This window comes from Sapajus apella, unplaced genomic scaffold (genome assembly GCF_009761245.1).
Source record: "Sapajus apella isolate SASKATOON/1434 unplaced genomic scaffold, GSC_monkey_1.0 scaffold51, whole genome shotgun sequence".
Lineage (NCBI taxonomy): Eukaryota > Metazoa > Chordata > Mammalia > Primates > Cebidae > Sapajus > Sapajus apella.
The window spans coordinates 16,147,547-16,170,229 of NW_022436991.1; the positions used below are offsets into that span (position 1 = coordinate 16,147,547).

The following is a 22,683-nucleotide window of genomic DNA, read 5'->3' on the forward strand; positions in this document are numbered from 1 at the left end:
AAAAAAAAAAAAAAAAAGTGGAATGGCTTAGACTTGGTGACTAACTGGCAGTGGAACAGGAGGGTAACTCTCAGGTGAGTTTCTGGCCCAGGAGCCTGGATGGGCAACAGCATCATTCCCCAGGCTCAGGAGGAGCAGGTTCTGGGAAGGTAAAGAGCTCAGATGATTGACGGGTGTGGTGTGCTCAGTACGTGCTGGTCTGATGCTCAAGAGAAAGATATAGGATCGGGAGTTTTCAGCCTGTAGGTAGCAGCTTTGACAAAGAAGGCAAAAGATCAGACATCAGTACTTGTGAGTTAGAGCAAGAGCCTAGCCAGAGGTGTGCCCCCACCCAGGAGAGAGCGAGGCAGGAGGGAATGTGGTAAGCAGAGGAGGATGCTGGCGAGAGGCCATAGGAGATCAAGGACCAGGAAGTGGTGGTTGGATTTTGCTACCAGGATGCTTCGGGGTCCTTGGCTGTGCTCTGGGGGTGGGAGGTCCAAAGACAGATTGAATAGAGTCAAGGAAATGGTTTCCCAGGCAGGGACTTGATTTGTTTGTTCCTGCTGTGTCCCTGGTGTCTAGGACGGCACCTGGTGAACTGTGGGCAGTGATATCATCTTCGCTGAGTAAGTGGAGGGGAGCAGGATGCAGTGTGGAAGGATGTACAGACGGGGGCGCTGGAGAGGCGTGTGTAGCGGAGAGCAGGAGGCTGCGGGCTTTTCTGTCTGTGGCTTCCATCTTCTCAGAACTAGGAAGTGAAGGGAAGAGTGAAGAGTGGAGAGGGCGGCAGGGAAGGCGTGGAGAAGTTGTTGAGTTGCAGGGAAGAGGTTTGGGGCTTTTGAGGATCTGGACAGAGAGAGGGCAGCAAGGAAGGGACTGGAACACAGGGTCATCATGGTCAGGTAGGGCCTGGAGGTGGACAGATTGGAGGATGGTGGCGGCTTCAGGGGGCCACCGGTGGGTTCTTTCTAAGCTGGAGAATGACACTGAGGCAATAGGCAGGGAAAGCTCTAAGGGCCAAGGCATGCCATTGTCTCAGAGAGGTGGGGCTTGACACCCAAGTCCCCTAACCCATTGACGACTCCTGAACTCCAGCCACCCAGCAATGAGTCCTTTCCCACCAAGCCCACCTGCAAACCCTGAATTCCAATCCTCAACCTCCCTCTTACAGATGCCCGCCCCCCCCCGCCGTCGCAGTCTTGTCAGACATTTGGACATGAACCGGGACCAATGACTGTGCCAAGCACCTTCCTAAACTCTGTGCTTTCCTTGTCACAGCAACCTCTGAAGGAAGTACTGTCCTTCACTCCACTGTCCTGTTTGGGAAGTTGAAGCCCACACAGGGCGAGTGACTTGCCTGAGGTCCCCTAAAGCCTGGGGTGGCAGAGCTGGGATTTAGATCCCCATAGCTCACATCCTCAGCTCTGGGCTCTGTGGACTGGTATTCCAGCCCTCCTTGACCTGACACCCCACCCCGTGGCTCCTCAGCAGCCCCGCCTGTGCCTCTTCTCTCCTCAGAATTCAGGCTTTCCACCCAGGCTAGCTTGATGGAACTCTGCTTCTGCTCCCTACCACTTGGTAGTTGTGGGACTTCGAATACGTTTCTCAACCTCTCTGGGCCTCATTTTCTTTTTCTTTTTCTTTTTTTTTTTTTTTTGAGACCGAGTGTCACTCTGTCACCCAGGCTGGAGTGCAATGGTATAGTCTTGGCACACTGCAACCTCTGCCTCCCAGGTTCAAGTAATCTTCCACCTCAGCTTCCCGAGTAGCTGGGACTGCAAGCGCATGCCACCACACCTGGCTAATTATTGTATTTTGAGTAGAGACAGGGTTACACTATGTTTGCCAGGCTGGTCTCAAACTCCTGACCTCCTGATCCACCTGCCTCAGCCTCCCAAAGTGCTGGGATTACAGGCGTGAGCCACCGCACCTAACCTGCTTCATTTTCTTTAACTGTAAAAAGGAGATGATGGTAGTAATATTGACCTCCTGGGCTGCCTGAGGTTCAGTGCTTAATGCATGGAACAGTGCCTGGCGCACCGTGAACCCTGGATAATAGCTGGCTAGTAGTGCTGAGGTCACCGTGATCAGCGTGACTCTGGTTATGATGATGAGTTCCTGTGGCCTGGGGTTCCCAAAGCTCTGTTTTGTCTCTCCTGGGCCTGGACACGGGTTCTTCACCATCTGGAACACACACCCTCCTCCCCCTCCTCTTGCTGGAATAACTGCTGCTTTCCTCGGAGTCTTAAGTCAGGCACTGTCTCCCCTGGAGGCCCTCCCAGCCAGTCCTTGAGGTGACTCTTACCATGCCCCTTGTCTCCTCAGTTACTGCGCACTGTCCATGTCTCTCTGACTGTATAGCAGACACCTGTCATCTTTGCCTTCTCTGTGCCTAGTGGTAGCCAGACGTTTCAGATCAGTAGGGTCTTCAGTGACTGTTGGTTGCCCCTCTGAGGTTTAACCCGAGTCCAGGTGTTGTACAAGAGCAGGGGGACTCATGAGCTCTAGCCAAGGAAGGGTGTGGGAGGAGGCACCAGAACTGAGCTGCAAAGGATCTAGGTTGGCATTTCTGGCAGAGGCACAGCATGTGCCACAATGTGTCGGCATCAGACAACACTGTGTTTGTTGGTGGGCAGCGGTGTGGCCTGGCTCTTGTGAAGTATGATACGGAAACACAGTTGGAGCCTGTGTGTGCCCCCAGGGGAAGGGGCTCCCTTCCAGCTGTGTGAACTGTGGAAGGGAAGTGGCTTCAAGGAAGTGGTGACAGTTAAGCTAGGAGGTAGTTGTGGCTGGGTCACAGTGGGCAGAAAGAGGTTTGGATGGAGCAGATGTCACCAATTTTCTTGCTCAATGAAAGAGCACAGAGGCTGGACCTAGGGGTAGAAGCTGGGTTGGGTGTTAGCTGTTTTTTTTCCTTTTCATGTTTTGAATTGGAGAGATTGCAGATGTTTATTAGTTGAGAGGAAGAAATCAGGAGAGGGAGAGGCTAGAATGCCAGAAAAGCAGGGCGAGGGTGGGAGGGAACAGGAGGGCGGGTGGCAGAGGGTGAAGTTGAGACTGAAGCCTTGATGTCTGTCCCCTCAGCCTTCTCTTAAATGTCACACCAGGGCTGGGCTTAGTGGCTTATGCCTGTAATCCCTGCACTTTGGGAGGCTGAGGCAGGAGAAATCCTTGAGCCCAGGAGTTCAAGACCAGCTTGGGCAACATAGTGAGTCCCCCATCTCTATTAAAAAAAAAAAAAAAAAAAAAAAAAAAGAAGAGCTAAGCATACCTGTGGTCTCAGATACATGGGAGGCTGAGGCAGGAGAATCACTTGAGCCCAGGAGTGTGAGGCCTCAGTGAGCTATGATTACACCACTGCCCTCCAGCCCGGGTGACAGAGTGAGACCCTGTCTCAAAAAAATAACAAAATGACTCATTTTGCCTCTGGAGTAGGCCTGGCAGTTTTCAGTGACACAAAAACATGGCTTAATCCCTCTGTGAGTTTTGGAAAGGAAGTCTCTCCATTGGGTGCTTTTTCTAATGCTTCTCTGATACTTGCTTATCTCTCTGTTTAACAGAAGTAGTCTTCAGATAGTAGCCTAAAGCCACAGCAACACCTGGCGAGGATTTAATAACTCTGGTCTGTTTTATTGTGTTTATTTTTAAGATTAACATATTTATGTGAAACAACAGTGGTTTTGAGTGCAAAGAGATGATTTCAAAGACAAATTCATGTTGTGCAGATAAGTGAACAGCAAATACTAGAGCTTGGGAATCATTGCACCAGCCCAGGGCTTCTGCAAAGGAAAGGCTTTCAGAGTCCTGAGGGCTGGGAGGGAGGCAAAAGCAGCTTCCCTTGGGAGGCCAAGGGAAGGATCGCTTGAGTTCAGGAGTTCAAGACCAGGCTAGGCAACATAGCGAGATCTTGTTTCTACTAAAAATAAATAAATAGCCAGGTGTGGGGACATGCGCCTGTAGTCCCAGCTACTCGGGAGGCTGAGGTGAGAGGACGACTTGAGCCCAGGAGGTTGAGGCTACAGTGAGCTATGATCGTACCACTGCACCCCAGCCTGGGCGACTGAGCAAGACCCTGTCTCAAAAAACAAAACAAAACAAAAAGCTTCCTGGGCTTGCTCCTCTCTGCTGCTTCTAACACAGCCTATTGACTCTCAGAGGTATTTCCAGACATGCCTTTGAGAACTACTGAACAAGAAGAGAGTTCTCAAACTAAGTCCAAAGGAACTTCGATGCACTACAAAGTGTTAATAGATTGCCTTGGGCGAGGTGGGGAAGGGTTCCTGGGGAGGTAAGTTTGAGATGCCCTTCTCCAGTTCACTGCATGTTAGGTAGTCTGTCAAGGCCCTTGGAGTGCTGGGGTCAGATCAGGAAACCTGTTTAATGTTCAGGCCACTGTCATCTTTGTAACTTCAATACTTGGGACCTATAAGGCCTTCCATAATCAGAGTGAATAAATGAAATGCTGTAGTTGAGGTGTGGGAGAGTAGTCAGTGGAATCTTTTAAGTCATTAGTAGCTTGATTCATTCATTCAACGAATGAGTGGCTAGGTGCAGTAGCTCATGCCTGTAATCCCAGTGTTTTGGGAGGCCAAGACAGGAGGATCCCTTGAGGCCAGGAGTTCAAGACCAGCCTGGATGACATAGCGAGACCCTGTCTCTACAAAAAAAGTTTAAAAATTAGCCAGGCATGGTGACATGTGCCTGTGGTCCCAGCTACTCAGGAGGCTGAGCTGGGAGGATTGCTTGAGCCTAGGAGGTTGAGGCTACAGTGAGCTGTGATCATGTCCAGCCTGGGTGACAGAGTGAGACCCTGTCTCAAAAAAAATTTTTTTTTCAAAATGTGGAAAAGACAAATCTGCCCTTGTGGAATTTACATTCTAGTTGGAGGAACACGGTAATGTAAAAGGGAAGATATTGGGTATTGCAGGCAGCTGGCTGTCAGGATGGGGCAGGTGTGCATCAGAGGGTGACGCTAGTCCCCTTGGCATGACATCAGACAGCATGCGTGGCATTTGTGTATGTGTTGGGCAGTATGCTTTCCATGCTGGAAGGCCCACAAGCTGGAATGAGCCCGTGTGACCTGATAGCTGTCCTGTGGGCAGGCAGAGTGAAGACCACTGTCTTTAATCATAAACGAGGCTTGTGAGGCTCAGGGAGAGGAAGGGGCCTGCCCAGGGTTTCACTTCCAGCAAGTGATGGAGTTGGGTCCCAATCCCGGTGCTCTTGGCCAAGTCCAGGTGCTTCTTACCACCTTGCTGTCTGTGTGGCCAGGAGAAAGCTGGGGTGCACCCGTGAGCTGGGGAGCCTGGGAAGCGTGGGCCGCTGAGAGCTGAGGGCTGAGGTCTCTGTCTCCCCACTGTGGCCGGCAGGTGCTATGACAAGCGTCTGTGGCCTCGAATGGACCTGAGCCGGCGGAAGTCACTGACCCCGCCCATGCTTAGCGGTGTGGTTCGCCGCCAGCCCCGTGCCCTGGACCTCAGCTGGACAGGTGTCTCCAAGAAGCAGCTCATGTGGCTTCTGAACCGACTACAAGGTAGGGTGGATGGTGCGGAGGACAGGGTGGGGACAGGCCTCAAATGGAGTCCTTACAGCACCTGCCCCTGACTGCCCCCTCTCCCTGCAGGCCTGCAGGAGCTGGTGCTCTCTGGCTGCTCCTGGCTCTCCGTCTCTGCCCTGGGCTCAGCCCCACTGCCAGCCTTGCGGCTCCTGGACCTCCGCTGGATCGAGGATGTTAAAGACTCCCAGCTCCGGGAGCTGCTGCTGCCTCCACCAGACACCAAACCAGGTGCAGCTTCTGTTTGCTTTTCTGGAGAATAGGCTGTGCAAGGACAGGTTAGGAAGCCTCTCAGGTTTCTTCTGACTCATGCTGGATGGTAAAGTATTTGAAGAAAGGAAAGAATGCATGAGTTTGAATAGGAGGGCCCTGGTTGGGCATTATTCATTCATTCACCCACCTGTTGTGTGCTTTGAACTGAGCCGCCTTGAAAGGGACAGGGTTTTCCCAGGGAGCCTGAGACCCAGCAGTTTGGTGGAGCAGGAGGCCCATATGGGCAGAGGGGGATGCTGGGAGCAGAGGCCATCTCTCTTCATCTACTTGAATCTCATCATCCTTCAGACCTGGGTATAAATGCCACTTCCTCCAAGAAGCTCTCCCTCATCCAACCCCACACTGAGCTCAGAGTACCTTTCAGCTTTGAGAGCAGCCCGCCAGCATACTACTGAGCAATTGTAGAGCACCTTGATGCACATCTGTGCCCTCCTCTCAGGGTCTCCCTGAGGGCAGGCGTTGGCTGCTCCCCGAGCACCTTCTCAGTGGCTGCTCAGCTGATAGCTATTGAATGAATAACTTGAATGAGCAGGCAATCAGGATAGGAGAGGTCTAGTTTGAGGAAAGATTTCCAAAAGGAGATTTGGAGTACAGTGGCATGATCTTGGCTCATGGCAATTTATGCCTCCTGGGTTCAAGTGATCCTCCTACCTCAGCCTCCTGAGTGTCGAAGACTACAGGCATGTGCCACCATGCTTGGGTAATTTTTTTGTAATTATTGTAGAAACAGAGTTTCATCAAGTTGTCCAGGTTGATCTCGAACTCCTGGTCTCAAGTGATCTACTCACCTCTGCCTTCCAAAGTATTGGGATTATAGGGATGAGCCACTGTGCCCAGCCAAAATAATCTTTTTTTTTTTTTGGAGTTCGTTCACCACTGTCTTTCTTAGTTCCCTTCCTTCCACCCTACCCGCTCCACAGCAGCCCTGGAAGGAGAGTAGAGAAGAGAGAAGCAACAGGATTCTTCCTGTATTGTAGATGAGGCACTGGAGGCCCAGAGGTTGGAGTGACTGCTGCAGGTCACCCAGTCAGGCCAGAGCACTCAGCCATTGTCCACCCTTACTGGAACTGGACTGAGCTGGAGAGCTATGGGTGGGGAGTGAGGTGGGCATTGGGATTGGTGCATCCCAGGAGGTGGGAAAGTGCTGGCTGGCCCATCTCCTCCTGCCGGAATTCAGTGCAGTTCAGCTCTTTATCAGGAACTCATAAGGGCTTTTTTTTTTTGAGACAGTCTTGCTCTGTTGCCCAAGCTGGAGTGCAGTGGCACCATCTTGGCTCACTGCAACCTCTGCCTCCTGGATCAAGCGATTCTCCTGTTTCAGGCTCCTGAGTAGCTGGGAATTACAGGTGCCTGCTACCATGTCTGGCTGATTTTTGTAGTTTTAGTAAAGACGGGATTTCACCATGTTGGCTAGGCTGGTCTCAAACTCCAGACCTCAAGTGATCCACCCACCTTAGCCTCCCAAAGTGCTAGGATTACAGGTGTGAGCCACCGCACCTGGCTATTTTTCTAACTTTTAAGTTCAGGGGTGTATGTGCAGATTTGTTGTATGGATAAACTTGTGTCATGGAGGTTTATTGTACAGATTATTTGGTCACCCAGGTATTAAGCCTGTTACCCATTGGTTATTTCTCCTGATTCTCTCCCTCCTCTCACCTTCCTCTGAAGGGCCCCAGGGTATGTTGTTACCATCTATGTGTTCATGTGTTTTCATCATTTAGCTCCCACCTCTAAGTGAGAACATGCAGTATTTGGTTTTCTGTTCCTGCATTAGTTTGCTAAAGTTATGGCCTCCAGCTCCATCCATGTCGCTGTAAAGGACATGATCTTATTCTTTTTTATGGCTGCATAGTATTCCATGGTGTACAAGTACCACATTTTCTTTATTCATTCTGGCATTGATGGCCATTTAGGTTGATTCCACCGCTTTTGCTATTGTGAATAGTGATGTACACCTTCAAACTCTTAAAGGCCAGGCTTAAATGGCACCACCTCATTGAAATCCTCACTGATGCCCACTCCTCCCTACACAAGCCAGAAGTGACTTCTCTTTCCTCTGCTTTCTTCCTTGGGCCTTTCCTCCTTGGGCCTTTAGCTGTGGCCCAAGGTTGAGGGCATCTGTAAAGCTATCCCCTCTCCAGGCCCTTGGCTCCTCAAAGACAGGAGGAGGGATTAAGATTTAGGGCTTGCAAAGTCAAGTGCCCATAGAGGTGGCCTGGGAGGTAACAGAAGTGATGCATTGGTGCAGGACATTAGGGAGTGGCACCTAGCCACCCAGCTCCACCCACTCATCATCTGGTGGGAAGGAGTGCCTAGTGAGGCCAGATCTTAGGATTTTTCAAGGCAAAGCTCAGTATATAAATTTATTTATAAAAATGTCTTATTTGTATTATTAGTCATTAAGGACATTTTTAGCATTCTGCAGACTCCATAAAACATGTTTGAGGGTAGCCTCATGGTTTTTGCCATCTGATCTATTAATAGTTTATCTCAGGGCTAGGCTGGTGCCTGGGAGGCAGACAGCACTGTGGTAAGAGTTCGGACTCAGTGTCACCAGGCCCGGGTTTCCTGGCTGTAAACAGGAATGATGATCAGAGATCTTGTCTCCCAAGGCTGTGGTTCTGGGGACCAGCAGCATCCACAAAACTGGAGAACGTGTTAAAAAAGTGAATTCTGGGCCGGGTGCAGTGGGTCACGCCTGTAATCCCAGCACTTTGGGAGGCCAAGGTGGGCGGATCACTTGAGGGCAGGAGTTCGAGACCAGCCTGGCCAACATGGTGGAACTCTGTCTCTACTAAAAAAAAATACAAAAAAAAAAAATTAGTAGAGCATGGTGGCGCATGCCTATAATCCCAGCTGTTTGGGAGGCTGAAGCAGGAGAATCACTTGAACCTAGGAGGTAGAAGTTGCAGTGAGCCGAGATTGCACCACTGCACTCCAGCCTGAGTGACAGAGCAACACTCCATCCCAAAAAAAAAAAAAAAAGTAAACTCTGGTCAGGTGCAGTGGCTCAGGTCTGTAACCCCAGACCTCAGGGCGAGGGTTTGGGAGGGCGAGGCAGGAGGATCAAGGCTGCAGTGAGCTACAGGGATGTCAAGGCTGTAGTGAGCTATGATTGCACCACTGCACTCCAGCCTGGGTGACAGAGCAAGACCCTATCTCAAAAACAAACAAACCTGTAGACCTGCCTAAACTCTGGGGATGGGACCAGCAGTCCCTTTTAACCAGCCCTTCCAGGGACTTTGAAGCCTCTCTAGTTTGAGAGCCATTGGCACAAAAGAAATGTAGACCATATTCTTTGGATGCCAAGATGAGGGGTGTGAGCACTTTAATCCTGCCGATGGGGGAGCAGGGAGCCTCTGAGCTCAGACCTGAAAACCAGGGATGGGGGACACAGGGTAGGCAGAGTCTCTTGGGCAGGGCCGCTTGTGGAATGTGGCCCCTGTATTTAGGGGTGAGGGAGAGGAGTTACCAGCTGAGGTCTTATAGGAACTGGGATGTTCTACCAAGAAGGCTAGACCTCTTTGAGGCGCCCTGAGAGAGTTTTTAGCAGAGGAGGGATGCTGTCCCATTTGTATTTGAGATCACCATTCTATATGCCAGGAAGAAGAGCAGAGAAGTGGGGCAGGTGAGGAGGCTGGACCAGCAGTTCAGGCATGAGTGGTGTTGACCCCAAGTGGTAACCAGGGAGAAAAGAGAGGCTTCTGGTGGGGACTTACTGACCATGGAGGGGAGGGAAGTGGGAGAGGGACCTGGATGGTAGACCCTTCAGGGATGTCATGTATCTGATGAATGAATGAACAAAAATAAACTGAATACCTACTGTGTCTCAGTTGCTGGGACTGCAGCAATGAACACAGACAAAAATTCCTGCCTTTGTAGTACTGACAGTTTTGTGGCTGGAGAGAAAGATTAATAAGAAAAACATATATATGGCTGGATGCGGTGGCTCACGCCTGTAATCCCAGTACTTTGGGAGGCTGAGGTGGGTGGATCACGAGGTTAGGAGTTTAAGACCAGCCTGGCCAACATGGTGAAACCCTGTCTCTACTAAAAATACAAAAATTAGCCGGGCATGGTGGTGTGCACCTGTAATCCTAGCTACTCGGGAGGCTGAGGCAGGAGAATTGCTTGAACCCAGGAGGCAGAGGTTGCAGTGAGCCGAGATTGCATCATGGCATTCCAGCCTGGGTGACAGAGCAAGATTCTGTCGGGGGGTGGGGGGTGGGGAAATAAGGAAAACATATATATGTCAGACAAATGCATATAATAATATGTCAGATGGTGAGAAAAGAGGAAAAGATGCAAGGAAGTGGTAGTGTGTTGAATTACATTAGTTTTTACATTGCTATAAAGAAATACCTGAGGTTTGGTAATTTATAAAGAAAAGAGGTTGAATTGGCTCAGAGTTCTGCAGGCTGTAGAGGAAGTGTGGTGCCTGCATCTGCTCAGCTTCTGGGGAGGCCTCAGGGAGCTTTTACTCTTGCTGGAAGTGAAGCAGGAGTCAGCATGTCACATGATGAGACAGCTAGCAAGAGAGGAGGGGAGGTCCCCACTCTTTTTTTTTTTTTTTTCTTGACATGGAGTGTCCCTGTGTTGCCAGGCTGGAGTGCAGTGGCACGATCTCGGCTCACTGCAACCTCTGCCTTCTGGGTTCAAGTGATTTTCCTGCCTTAGCCTCCTGAGTAGCTGGCATTATGATAGGCATGCGCCTTACCACACCCAGTTAATTTTGTATTTTTAGTAGCAACGGGGTTTCACCATGTTGGCCAGGCTGGTCTTGAACTCCTGCCCTCCTGATCCTCCTGCCTTGGTCTCCCAAAGTGCTGGGATTACAGGTGTGAGCCACCGTGCCCAGCCCTCTTTTTCTCTTTTTTTTTTTTTTTTTTTTTTTGAGATGGAGTCTCACTCTGTTGCCTGGACTGCAGTGCAACAGCACGATCTCATCTCACTGCAACCTCCGCCTCCCAGATTCAAGCGATTCTTCTGCCTTAGCCTCCCAAGTAGCTGGGACTACGGGCGCCAGCCACCATGCCTGGCTAATTTTTTTTTCTGTGTTTTTGTATTTTTAGTAGAGACAGCGTTTTACCATGTTGGCCAGGCTGGTCTTGAACTCCTGACCTTTTGATCTGCTCACCTCGGCCCCCCAAAGTGCTGGGATTACAAGCATGAGCCACTGTGTCTGGCCAGCCCTCTTTTTTTTTTTTTTTTTTGAGATGGATTCTCACTCTGTTGCCCAGGCTGGAGTGCAGTGGTGCAATCCTAGCTCACAGCAGCCTCCATCTCCCAGGTTCAGGGGATTCTCCTGCCTCAGCCTCCTGAGGAGCTGGGACTACAGGCACCCGCCACCACATCCGGCTAATTTTTGTATATTTAGCAGAGACAAGGTTTTGCCATGTTAGGCCTGGATAGTCTTGAACTCCTGACCTCAAGTGATCTGCCCGCCTGGGCTTTCCAAAGTGCTAGGATTACAGGGGTGAGCTATGCCTGGCCGAATGTTGTAGTTTCAAATACAACAATCATGGAAGGCCTCCCTGAGGAGGTGATATGAGCAGTGGACAGATGAGGTCAGGTCATAAGGGTGTTTTGGAGAAGAGCAAGTCACAGAGTGCAGCAGGTCACTCACTTATGTAGGGAGCAGGTGGAGGGGAGATGGTCTGGATACCTGGGCGCAGGGATGGGAATGACCAGGGGTGCTCAACTTTCATCTGCCTGCCTAGGGCAAACAGAGAGCCGTGGGCGGCTACAGGGGGTGGCAGAACTGCGCCTGGCAGGCCTGGAGCTGACAGATGCCTCCCTGCGGCTCCTGCTGCGCCACGCACCGCAGCTGAGCGCCCTGGATCTGAGCCACTGCGCCCACGTCGGGGACCCCAGTGTTCACCTCCTCACGGCCCCCACATCCCCACTCCGCGAGACCCTGGTGCACCTCAATCTTGCTGGTAAGCATGATCCCCCGTCTGTCCTGCTGGCCTGTGGGTCCCCACGACCAGTGCTCACCCCTTGCTCACCTGCCTGGTCTCAGCTGCCACCACCCTTTCCCCAGGTTGCCACCGCCTAACGGACCACTGCCTCCCGCTGTTCCGCCGCTGTCCACGTCTACGCCGCCTAGACTTGCGCTCCTGCCGCCAGCTCTCACCGGAAGCTTGTGCCCGGCTGGCGGCCGCCGGGCCCCCTGGCCCTTTCCGCTGCCCTGAGGAGAAGCTGCTTCTCAAGGACAGCTAGTTGGGCGCCCCCCACCCTCCCCCGGACTTGGCCGGAGCCTGGACCTCCGTCTTCATTTCACCCTCCGCTGGGAGGCCAGGTTCCCACCTCATGACCCCCCGGGATTCCTGAGTGATTCCCGCCCAGGGACTCAAGCCAGCCACCCCCTTCTCCGCCCCCCTGCACTGATATCTCTGGGGGTTTCTCCTTCCCATGTCCTCCCCCTGCTACCTGCTTCATTGTCCATCCCCTGGGGGGAGTGGGTCAGAGGTACTGGAGGGTGCTGAGCCGAAGGGATGGTGGGAGGGGGGGTTATGGTGCAAGTGTCAGTGGGGGAGAATGGGGAAAGGACGCACACAGGATATGGGAGCCAGGGGCTGGGGGAGGTGGAAGGGGCGGGGGGGGGGGGGGGCAGGCAGCAGACCACCAGGGGTTCGGGGAACAAAGACCAGTTACGGGGATGGGGGGTGGGGGGGGGGGGCCACAAAGGGAAACCAGAGGAGCAATTGGGGATCCAGGTGTCAGAGGTAGGGGAGCCAGGGGCAAGCCGGGGCTGAGTGGGAGTTGGGGACGAGAGCAGGTGTGGGGACAGCAGTACCCCCTTGGGGGTCACCTCTCTCCTTTCCCCCTCCCTAGGCTTCAGTTCCTTCCCCTTGACCCTGACTTCCTTGAACGTCACTGAAAACGGCAGCTATTGCAAGGAGTGGGGGCCGCGGGCAGCCGCTCTTCAGCTCGTGGCCCAGGGGAGTGGCGAGGGGCGCCCCAACCCCCTGCCTGCCTCTCCGCACAATACTTGAACATTCATCTGTACTGAAGTGTTACTTGAACCGGGGGAACCTCGGACCTGGGGGAGCCGGAGTGTAAGGGGACTGGACCAGCTTGGACTGAGACCTGAGACCGGGCCGGTGGGCGCCTGCTGGGACTGCGCCATCCCCAGGCTCGCTCTTGTTTTACTGTATTGAGTGGCGGCACCCGCCGGACCCCCATTAAGGCGGGGGCGCCAGCCCAAGGATGGGGACGATGGGACTCCTCCAGCTTGGCTCTTCCCACTCTTTCATCGTCATGGAAACTTGTATCCCATTTGTCCAGGGAACTGCCACTCCTGGTTGCCATGGAAATAGCAGCCAACGGACACCTCCCGAAGCCAGTGCTAAGGCTGGAAATGGCCCCTCTTAGTTGCCATGGGAATCTAGTAACAGACTCTCCTGGGCCTTCTCCCCCGCCCTTTCCTCCAGCACGGGGTGGGACTTCGGAATCCGGGGGAGGAGCCGGGCCAGGTCCCGCCCCTCCGCACAGGGCTCGGGTTGGGGGCCGGGGCTTACCAAGTAGGGGAGGGGGGGGATCTATCCACATACCTCAGGTAACAGGGAGGTGCGCGGGTGGGGGGGGGGGCGGGGCGGACCAAAGGCCGGAGGGGAGGGGCCTGGGGATCGCGAGAGGCTTGAGGATGGGGCCGCTTGGGGGAGGGAGGAGGCAGCCCGGCGAGAGGCAAGCGGGGGACCCAGCCGGGCTGGGCCCCTGGGCCCCAAATCTGTACAATACGGTTTGCTATAAAACTCAAAATCTTCCAGCCGGGGCCGCTGAGTTCGTGTGCGTGTCTGCGACGTCGGGGTGTGGGGGTCAGGGCAGGGAGGGGCCCCTGCGTTTCCTGCAGATGAGTGGGCTCACCTCTCCCGGGTTCATTTTGGGAGGGATTTGGAAGTGGACACCTGGGGTGACCAGGTGTACCTTGGAGTGGGCTGGGGCTGGTGGGCGGCTCGGTGGGGTCTGGGCTCTTGGGTGATTGGTGTTCTTGGTGGATGGGGGTCGCGGGAATCTCTGCCGGCCGGGGACTACGGGGGCTCGGTCCCCGGCTCCACCCTATCATGTGGCCGGCCCGGCTCCGCCTCTGCTCTAGTTCCTGTTTCGGCCTCCGCTGTCCTGCTCCGGCCCCTGGGACTCCCCGCAGACGCTTCTCTTCCTGCTCCGCTGGGGCCGCCTCTTCCTGGGCGCCCTCCTCCTGCATCCTGCTCGCCCTGCTGGGGGATGGGGCCGCCCCCGGGCTTGGGCCGGCCCCACTGGGGCCCCCGAGGCGCCTCGACCCCGCAGTGACAGCCCGGCCCGCCTGGTGCCACCGTCCCCAGGATGAAGGGCGGCGAGGGGGACGCAGGCGAGCAGGCCCCGCTGAACCCGGAGGCCGAGAGTCCTGCGGGCTCGGCCACGTACCGGGAGTTCGTGCACCGCGGTTACCTGGACCTCATGGGGGCCAGTCAGCACTCGCTGCGGGCGCTCAGCTGGCGCCGTCTCTACCTCAGCCGGGCCAAGCTCAAAGCCTCCAGCCGCACGTCTGCCCTGCTCTCGGGCTTCGCCATGGTGAGGGGCGGGGAGGGGCCACACAGGGTGGGGCGAGCAGGTGGGGGGCACAAGTCGCGGGCTGAAATAAATAGATCCTAAGGGAGACAGGGCAGAGGAGAGGGAGAAATGGGCTTTCGGGGGTCAAGGGGAAAGGAACAAGGTCCCAAGGGACTGAGCAAGTCTCTTCTTACGGATGTCTGTGTACAGGGGACCCCAGGAGATGGGGTCATCGGAGGACACAAAGGTCCCAAAGGTTTCATGGGGGGAGTGGGGTGAAAAAATCACCAGTGGGGTTGACTGCAACGATGAGGCAGAGTGGTCCAGACAGAGCCTGTTCCTGGCAGAAGTGTTTCCTAAGTCCCAGTGCCAGCTTCAAAGGCAAGTCAGCTGGGTGGGGGGCTGCATCAATCGTCGGGGGGCTCGGGACAGATCAGCTAGGTGGAAGGGTCACCCAGCTGAAGGTGGGCCCGTCCCAGGGAAGGTGGCCACTCTCCAGCAGGCCCAAGGGATGCTAATGTCAACCAGGAAAACTTTGAAAAATATGATGCCCGGGAGGCAGCCGCTGAGGAAAGAGGCTGATTTAAAAAAAAAAAAACAAAAAAAAAAACTGATAAGTGATTCTCAAGTTGAAAAACCGCAGGTGCGGGAGAACAGTGTCAGCTAACGGTCTGTCCCAGTGGTGGCCTCACAGGAAGTGGGTAGGAGAAAGATCCCAGGGTAAGGATCAGCAGACACAGTCCTGGCTCCTCCCTGCTTATGGACAGCTGTGTGACCCTGGACAGGCTTCCACTCCCCTTGCAGGCCAGTGGGAAACTGTGAGATCATGGAGGGTGCGCCCTCTGTAGCCCGCCAAGTACCCGCCCCAGGGTGAGCCAAGCATGTCAGAGCAGGCCATGCACCAGGGATGGCTCAGACTAGCCTGCTAATTGGATAGGTGTGGAAAGAAAAGGTCTCGCCTCTGGGCAGGAGCCCTGCCAAGGGCACTACAGATGGAAGCTGACGAATGAACTGGCACCTAGGGTTGTTGCTCTGTTAGTCTGGGGTTTCCCCACTATCACCCCAGGAAAAAGGAGAAAGTGGCTGCAGGAGGTACTTTGAGGATTGCACTCCTGTAGGGGTGGATCAGAGGCAGCTGGGGTGGGGACCATGGTGCTAAGGGATCTGGGCTAGTCCCTGCCCTATCTGTGCCACAGCCTGTGTATTTGAATGATGGCAGTGAAACTCTCTTAACCGTAAGGGTCATCATAGGCCTATGGTCTTCTACATGGGGTCCCAGAATCCACAGACTAGCTTACCTTTCCTGATGGGGGCATCACCTGGGGACAGGGCGTTGGCTTCCCTGCATCTGCACAGCCTGCAGAGGGAAGGGAGCAACCACCTAAGCTGAGGAAGGTCAATCCCCTGGTCCAGCCTGTTCCCAAGGAGACAATCTGGCTGCAGCAGGATGTGCCGGTTGCTGGGGTGACAGCTTAAGGGCTCAGGCATTCTCCGCAGGAGTAAGGGGCTGGAGGTTTAGGTTCTGGGAGCAAGACTGGCCACATTCCTAGCAGGAGAGACCAAGGCTGGGCCGGGTTCTGGGAGAAACCAGGACTAAGCCTGGCCCAGATCCCTGTCTGTGGAAAACACCTCTTGACACCTGCCATGGCCCAATTTCCCAAAATACTCAGCCCTGTTTTCCTACCTCCACCCACCAGCCTCTGCACCTACCTTCTCCTTCCTTCAGGCCCAGAGCAATCGAACAGACCCTACATGAACCAAGGATAGGGAGACAGCGGGATTCCGAAACTCAGGTGGCCTGCGTTAGAATAATATTATACAAATTGTGCCAGGCGCAGTGGCGGGTGCCTGTAGTCCCAGCTACTCGGGAGGCTGAGGTGGGAGGATCACGAGCCCAGGAGTTCTGCCCTGTAGTGGGCTATGCCGATTGGGTGTCCAAACTAAGTTCGGCATCAATATGGTGACCTCCTGGGAACAGGGGGGCACCAGGTTGCCTAAGGAGGGGTGAACCGGCCCAAGTTGGAAACAGAACAGGTCAAAACTCCCGTGCTGATCAATAGTGGGATCGCGCCTGTGAATAGCCACTGCACTCCAGCCTGGGCAACATAGCGAGACCCTGTCTCTAAAAAAACAAACAAACAAATTGTATCCAGCTGTCACTAAGCACCAGGCACTGGACTCAGTACTTTTATGTACATCATCTGTTATCCTATGAAGTGGGTACTGATACTCTGACCATTTTACAGATGAGGAAACTGAGGATCAGAGATATTAAGACACCTGCCCAAGTCGCACAGCAAATAAGTGGCAGGATTTGAGCCTAAACAGTCTGGTTCCAGACTCCAAATTTATTCATTCCTAGAATAGGGTCATCAACTCAAATGTTTGCAAAGGGACAGGCAGGTAACATGGATGCCAAGTTGGCTGGATAGGGACTAGCAAGCAAGAGACCCCATGACATTGCGGGTGATGGCTCATGCCTGTCATCACAGCACTTTGGGAGACCAAGGCAAGAGGATCGCTTGAGCCCAGGAGTTCGAGCATGGGCAACATAGCAAGACTTGGTGTCTACCAAAAAAAAGAGAGACCCTATGACCTTTCCAAGGGGAGAAGCCATGACTGATTCGAGCTGATAGTCGCTATGCAAGAACATGGGCTGAGTGTGGCCATATCTTCCAAGTTTTCAAGGGGATCTGGAAACAGGGATATAAGAACTCTCTTCAGTTTTAAAAGTTGGCAACTTCTTCCATTTTTAAAAAAACACACTGTGTGAGCCAAGCAAAACATGTCTGTCTGCAAGCTGGTGGTGGTCCACAGGGTGCTGATTTGTAAACTCTGTCCTCAGACTTTAGCTTTCAGTATAGCAAGAACAGCAAACATGTACCTAGTGCTTCCTTTGTGCCTGGTACTGTTCTTAGTATTTCATGTATGTTTCTTTTTTTTTGAGACAGTCCCACTCTGTCATCCAGTCTGGAGTGCAGTGGCGTGATCTCTGCTCACTGCAACCTCCGCCTCCTGAATTTAAGCAATTCTCCTGCCTCAGCCTCCTGAGCTTCTGAGTAGTTGGGATTATAGGACTGCCACCACACCCTGCTAATTTTTGTATTCTTAGTAGAGACAGGGTTTCGCCATGTTGGCCAGGTTGGTCTTGAACTCCTGACCTCAGGTGATCCACCCGCCTCGGCCTCCCAAAGTGTTGGGATTACAGGCGTGAGCCATCACGCCCAGCCGATTTCATGTATATTTCATTTAATGTTGGCACCAACCCTATAAGGCAGGGGGGTGCTGTTATTAATCTCCATTTCCAGATAGTAAATTGAGGCACACAGAGAACTTGACTTGCTCGAGATTACACAGCTAGAATTGAGAATGAGCCCAGGCAGTCCAGCTCCAGAATCTGTTGTTTGATCCCTATGACAAGTAAACATGTCAGAAGCATGTCATCCAGCCCTCTTTTTTTTTTTTTGAGACAGAGTCCCTGTCGCCCAGGCTGGAGTGCAATGGCTTGATTCGGCTCACTGAAACTTCTGCCTCTCAGGTTCAAGCAATTCTCCTGCCTCAGCCTCCTGAGTAGCTCAGATTGCAGACACGTGCGACTCCCAGCTAATTTTTTTTTTTTTTTTTTTTTTTTTGAGATGGAGTTTTGCTCTTGTTGCCCAGGCTGGAGTACAATGGCTCGATCTTGGCTTACTGCAACCTCCGCCTTTTTGGTTCAAGTGATTCTCTTGTGTCAGCCTCCCAAGTAGCTGAGATTACAGGGACGTGCCACCACGGCTAGCTATTTTTTTTTTTTTTTGTATTTTTATTAGAGACGGGATTTCTCCATGTTGGTCAGGCTGGTGCCAAGATTATAGGCGTGAGCCACCATGCCCCGCCATCCAGCCCTCTTGATAGGCAGGTGGGGAAACCAGAACAGAACAGAGCCTTTGCAAAGCTGTTCATTCATTTACTCAACAGAGACTGAATGTCTCTGCATTCTGCTAGGCACAATTCTAGGTCCTAGGGATATGTATCAGTGATGTAACCCAATAGGCGGGGAAAACCTTTACAGTTGAGGAGGTTATGGGCACTCAGTCCATCCCCTCTTGTCCCCGCAGGTGGCCATGGTGGAGGTGCAGCTGGAGAGCGACCACCAGTACCCGCCAGGCCTGCTGGTGGCCTTCAGTGCCTGCACCACCGTGCTGGTAGCTGTGCACCTCTTTGCACTCATGGTCTCTACATGTCTGCTGCCCCACATTGAAGCCGTGAGCAACATCCACAACCTCAACTCTGTCCATCAGTCACCACATCAGAGACTGCACCGCTACGTGGAGCTGGCCTGGGGTTTCTCCACTGCCCTGGGCACCTTTCTCTTCCTCGCTGAGGTTGTCCTGGTTGGTTGGGTCAAGTTTGTGCCCATTGGGGCTCCCTTGGACACACCGACCCCCATGGTACCCACATCCCGGGTGCCCGTGACTCTGGCACCAGTGGCCACCTCCCTTAGTCCAGCTTCCAATCTCCCATCATCCTCTGCATCCGTAGCACCATCCCAGGCTGAATCAGTCTGCCCGCCCCGGCAAGCCTGCGGTGGTGGGGGGGGGCATGGGCCAGGCTGGCAAGCAGCCATGGCTTCCACAGCCATCATGGTACCTGTGGGGCTTGTGTTTGTGGCCTTTGCCCTGCATTTCTACCGCTCCTTAGTGGCACACAAGACCGACCGCTACAAGCAGGAGCTGGAAGAGCTGAATCGCCTGCAGGGGGAGCTGCAGGCTGTGTGAGGCTGGTGTTAGTCACCGCAGCAAGCACTGCCTCTCTGCCGGGTCCGCTAGAGGCCCCAGGGGCCTACAGACCTCATTCCTCCCATCCCCCGGCTGGAGCCACTTCCAGTGGCCACTCTCAGGTAGAGGTCAGATTCCTGCCTGCAGGGTCCTTTGGGCCTTGGGACAGCTCCCACATTCCCAGGGATTTTCCCCATCAGTCTGTCCCTTGGGTTTTACAAGCTACTCTGTGCCTGGGCTGGCCTCAGTTGAAGGGTCATGCAGTAGATAGGGGAGAGGCAGGGAGACCTTGTGGGACCTTCGGTTGTGACCTCAGCCACCATTTCCATTCCTATACAGGATGTGAAGGTCAGAAGGCAGCCAGCCCATGCTTTAATTTTTTTTTTTTTTTTTTTTTTTGAGACAGAGTTTCGCTCTTGTTACCCAGGCTGGAGTGCAGTGGCGCGATCTCGGCTCACCGCAACCTCCGCCTCCTGGGTTTAGGCAATTCTCCTGCCTCAGCCTCCTGAGTAGCTGGGATTACAGGCACGCACCACCATGCCCAGCTAATTTTTTGTATTTTTAGTAGAGACGGGGTTTCACCATGTTGACCAGGATGGTCTCGATCTCTTGACCTCGTGATCCACCCGCCTCGGCCTCCCAAAGTGCTGGGATTACAGGCTTGAGCCACCGCGCCCGGCTTTTTTTTTAAGACAGTCTCCCTCTGTTGCCCAGGCTGGAGTACAGTGACACAGTCACGGCTAACTGTAGCCTCAACCTTCCAGACTCAAGAGATCCTCCCATCCCAGCCTCCCAGGTAGCAAGAAGCTGGTACTATAGACACACAATGCCACACCTGACTAATTTCTTTTTTCTTTTTTTTCTTTTTTTCTGTAGAGATGGGGTTTTGCCATGTCCCCAGGCTGGTCTCAAATTCCTGGGCTCAAGTGAACCTCCTGCCTCAGGCTCCCAAAGTGCTGGGATTCCTTGCTTTATTTTTGTAGAATCTATTTTATCGTTGGCATTTTTGGGGAAGATTTTCTCCATCCCTAGATTTTCATGCGTTCCACATTCAACATTCTTGCTTTAGTTGTTGCAGAGGAATCTGGGTATTTCTATCCCAGGCATTGGTCTAGCTTTTCCTACGATGAGCCTCCCTGTCTTTGGAGGTTCAAGCTCCCCCGCTTCCCCCACTGTGGTGACCTGAGGCCACTCACAGGAGGAATGGTGCCTGACCCACAGCCCTAGCCCCATGCTATGCACCAAACTTGTTCTCCCTTTCCTGGGCCAGGGCTGGGGTCTTTAGAGACTGATAGCCTGTGAGCCAGGCCTGACTCCTTAGCAAGAGTTGGGTGAGGAGGTTTTAAGGGAGAAGGTCCAGACCTTAGCCCTTGGAATACAGAGCTCTTCTGACAGTGATTGGATGCACCTTGTTTTGTATAATAAATCGTGTTTCACAGATGTCCCTGTTGCTGTGAACGGAATGCAGGGCAGGACTTCTTAGGATAACTTGACTTGTTCCTAAGAGCTGGGTGGTGGCAAGTTTGGGTGGGCAAGACCTGAGAGGGGAGTGGGTTCCAGGTGTGACCCTACTAACGGGGCCAGATGATAACAGGGGCCAACAGCTTCTGAATGGGGAGAATTATTCCAAGGCTACAGGCTTTGAACTCTTGTCCCTGAGTTCATGGTCTCTATCTCTTCCACTGAGTATTTATTTTCTTTTTTCTTTCTTTTTTTTTTAAGAGAGAGTCTCGCTCTGTCACCCAGGCTGGACTGCAGTGATGTGATCTTGGCTCACTGCAACCTCTGTCTCCTGGATTCAAGCAATTCTCCTGCCTCAGCCTCCCAAGTAGCTGGGATTACAGGTGTGTGCCACCACACCCAGCTAATTTTCATATTTTTAGATTTTTAGTAGACACGTGGTTTCATCATGTTGGCCAGGCTGGTCTCTCTCAAACTCCTGATCTCAGGTGATCCACACACCTTGGCCTCCTAAAGTGCTGAGATTACAGGCATGAGCCACTGTACGCATCCCTCCACTGAGTACTTAATTTAAGTTTTTCTTTCTTTTTTTTTTTGAGATGGAGTTTCGCTCTTGTTACCCAGGCTGGAGTGCAATGGCGCGATCTCGGCTCACTGCAACCTCCACCTCCTGGGTTCAAGCAATTCTCCTGCCTCAGCCTCCCAAGTAGCTGGGACTACAGGCACGCGCCACCATGCCCAGCTAGTTTTTGTATTTTTAGTAGGGGTTTCACCATGTTGACCAGGATGGTCTCAATCTCTTGATCTTGTGATCCACCTGCCTCGGCCTCCCAAAGTGCTGGGATTATAGGTGTGAGCCACCGCACCTAGCCAAGTTTTTCTTTTTGAGACACAGTCTCACTCTTTGGCCCAGGCTGGAGTGCAGTTGTGCAATCTTGGCTCACTGCAGCCTTGACCTCCCAGGCTCATGAGCCTCCCGCCTCAGCCTCCCAAATAGCTGGTACCAGAGGCACATGCCACCACACCCAGCTAGTATCTTTTTTTGTAAAGAGGAGGGTCTCATTATGTTTTTTTTTTTTTTGAGACAGAGTCTCACTCCGTCACCAGGCGCCAGGCTGGAGTGCAGTGGCATGACCTTGGCTCACTGCAGCCTCTGCCTCCCGGGTTCAGGCAATTCTTCTGCCTCAGCCTCCTGAATAGCTGGGACTACAGGCGCGCACCACCACGCCCAGCTAATTTTTTTGTATTTTTAGTAGAGACAGGGTTTTACCATGTTGGCCAGGATGGTCTCGATCTCTTGACCTCCGCCCACCTCAGCCTCCCAAAGTGCTGCGATTACAGGCGTGAGCCACCGCGCCCGGCCTGAGTCTCACTATGTTGTCCAGGCTGGTCTTGAATTCCTGGGCTCAGTAATACTGTCCCCTTGGCCTCTGAAAGTGCTGAGATTACAAGTGTGAGCCACTGCACCTGGCCTCAAATTGCTTTCTCCAGCAACTACCACATACTAGGGGCCCTTCACAGGTTATCTTATTTAACTCCCACAATACCTCAAGCAATAAGTTTTTATCATTTTCTTTTCAGAGATAAGGAAACAGGCCCAACAAGGCTGAAGATCTTGCCCAAACCACACAGCTAGTCCATTAACCTGAACTTGGACTATCTTTTTGGTTTTTTTCTTTTGAGATGGAGTCTTGATCTGTCGCCCAGGCTGGAGGGCAATGGCTCGATCTTGGCTCACTGTAACCTCTGCCTCCTGGGTTCAAGCGATTCGCCTGCCTCTGCTTCCTGAGTAGCTGGGACTACAGGCACCCACCACTGCACCCGGCTAATTTTTGTATTTTTAGTAGAGACAGGGTTTCGCCCTGTTGGCCAAGCTGGTTTCGAACTCCTGACCTCAAGTAACCTCGGCCTCCCAACGTACTGGAATTACAGGCGTGAGCCAACGCACCTGGACTGAACTTGGACTATCTTTACCCCTCACATGGGAATCTATCTCTCTTTGAGAAAAAGAACCAGTGCTCTGATCTCAACACCTATGCCTCCACATAAATTTTTTCAGCCTTATTTCCCTCAAAATTTTAGAGTCCTAATATTTTATCTTGTGGTGTGAGACCTTGGATACGT

General features: G+C 53.0%; 2 protein-coding genes across 4 annotated transcripts in view; both read left to right on the plus strand.

Moving 5' to 3' along the window:
• The window catches only part of FBXL19 (F-box and leucine rich repeat protein 19), a 25,368-nt gene extending 11,782 nt beyond the window's left edge, over positions 1–13,586 (plus strand). For all 3 annotated transcript variants that reach the window (XM_032243258.1, XM_032243259.1, XM_032243257.1), the window contains exons 8-11: positions 5,352–5,515; positions 5,606–5,767; positions 11,530–11,748; positions 11,853–13,586. In XM_032243258.1, the coding sequence (XP_032099149.1) occupies positions 5,352–5,515; positions 5,606–5,767; positions 11,530–11,748; positions 11,853–12,031 (724 nt within the window). In that variant the 3' untranslated portion in view covers positions 12,032–13,586. The remainder of the gene's footprint in view (positions 1–5,351; positions 5,516–5,605; positions 5,768–11,529; positions 11,749–11,852) is intronic.
• Positions 13,587–13,852: 266 nt separating this feature from the next.
• ORAI3 (ORAI calcium release-activated calcium modulator 3) lies at positions 13,853–19,497 on the plus strand. The gene is made up of 2 exons (XM_032243260.1): positions 13,853–14,362; positions 18,439–19,497. The coding sequence occupies exons 1-2, from the start codon at positions 14,135–14,137 to the stop codon at positions 19,096–19,098; spliced, it is 888 nt and encodes a 295-aa protein (XP_032099151.1). The 5' UTR covers positions 13,853–14,134; the 3' UTR covers positions 19,099–19,497.
• Positions 19,498–22,683: the final 3,186 nt, after the last annotated feature.

What these genes read in the sequence shown, in the direction of transcription:
- ORAI3 (XM_032243260.1), top strand. Translation starts at nt 14,135, where the DNA reads ATGAAGGGCGGCGAGGGGGACGCAGGCGAGCAGGCCCCGCTGAACCCG. An exon ending in TGCTCTCGGGCTTCGCCATG is followed by an intron (nt 14,363 to 18,438) that starts GTGAGGGGCGGG and finishes TTGTCCCCGCAG; the next exon opens with GTGGCCATGGTGGAGGTGCA.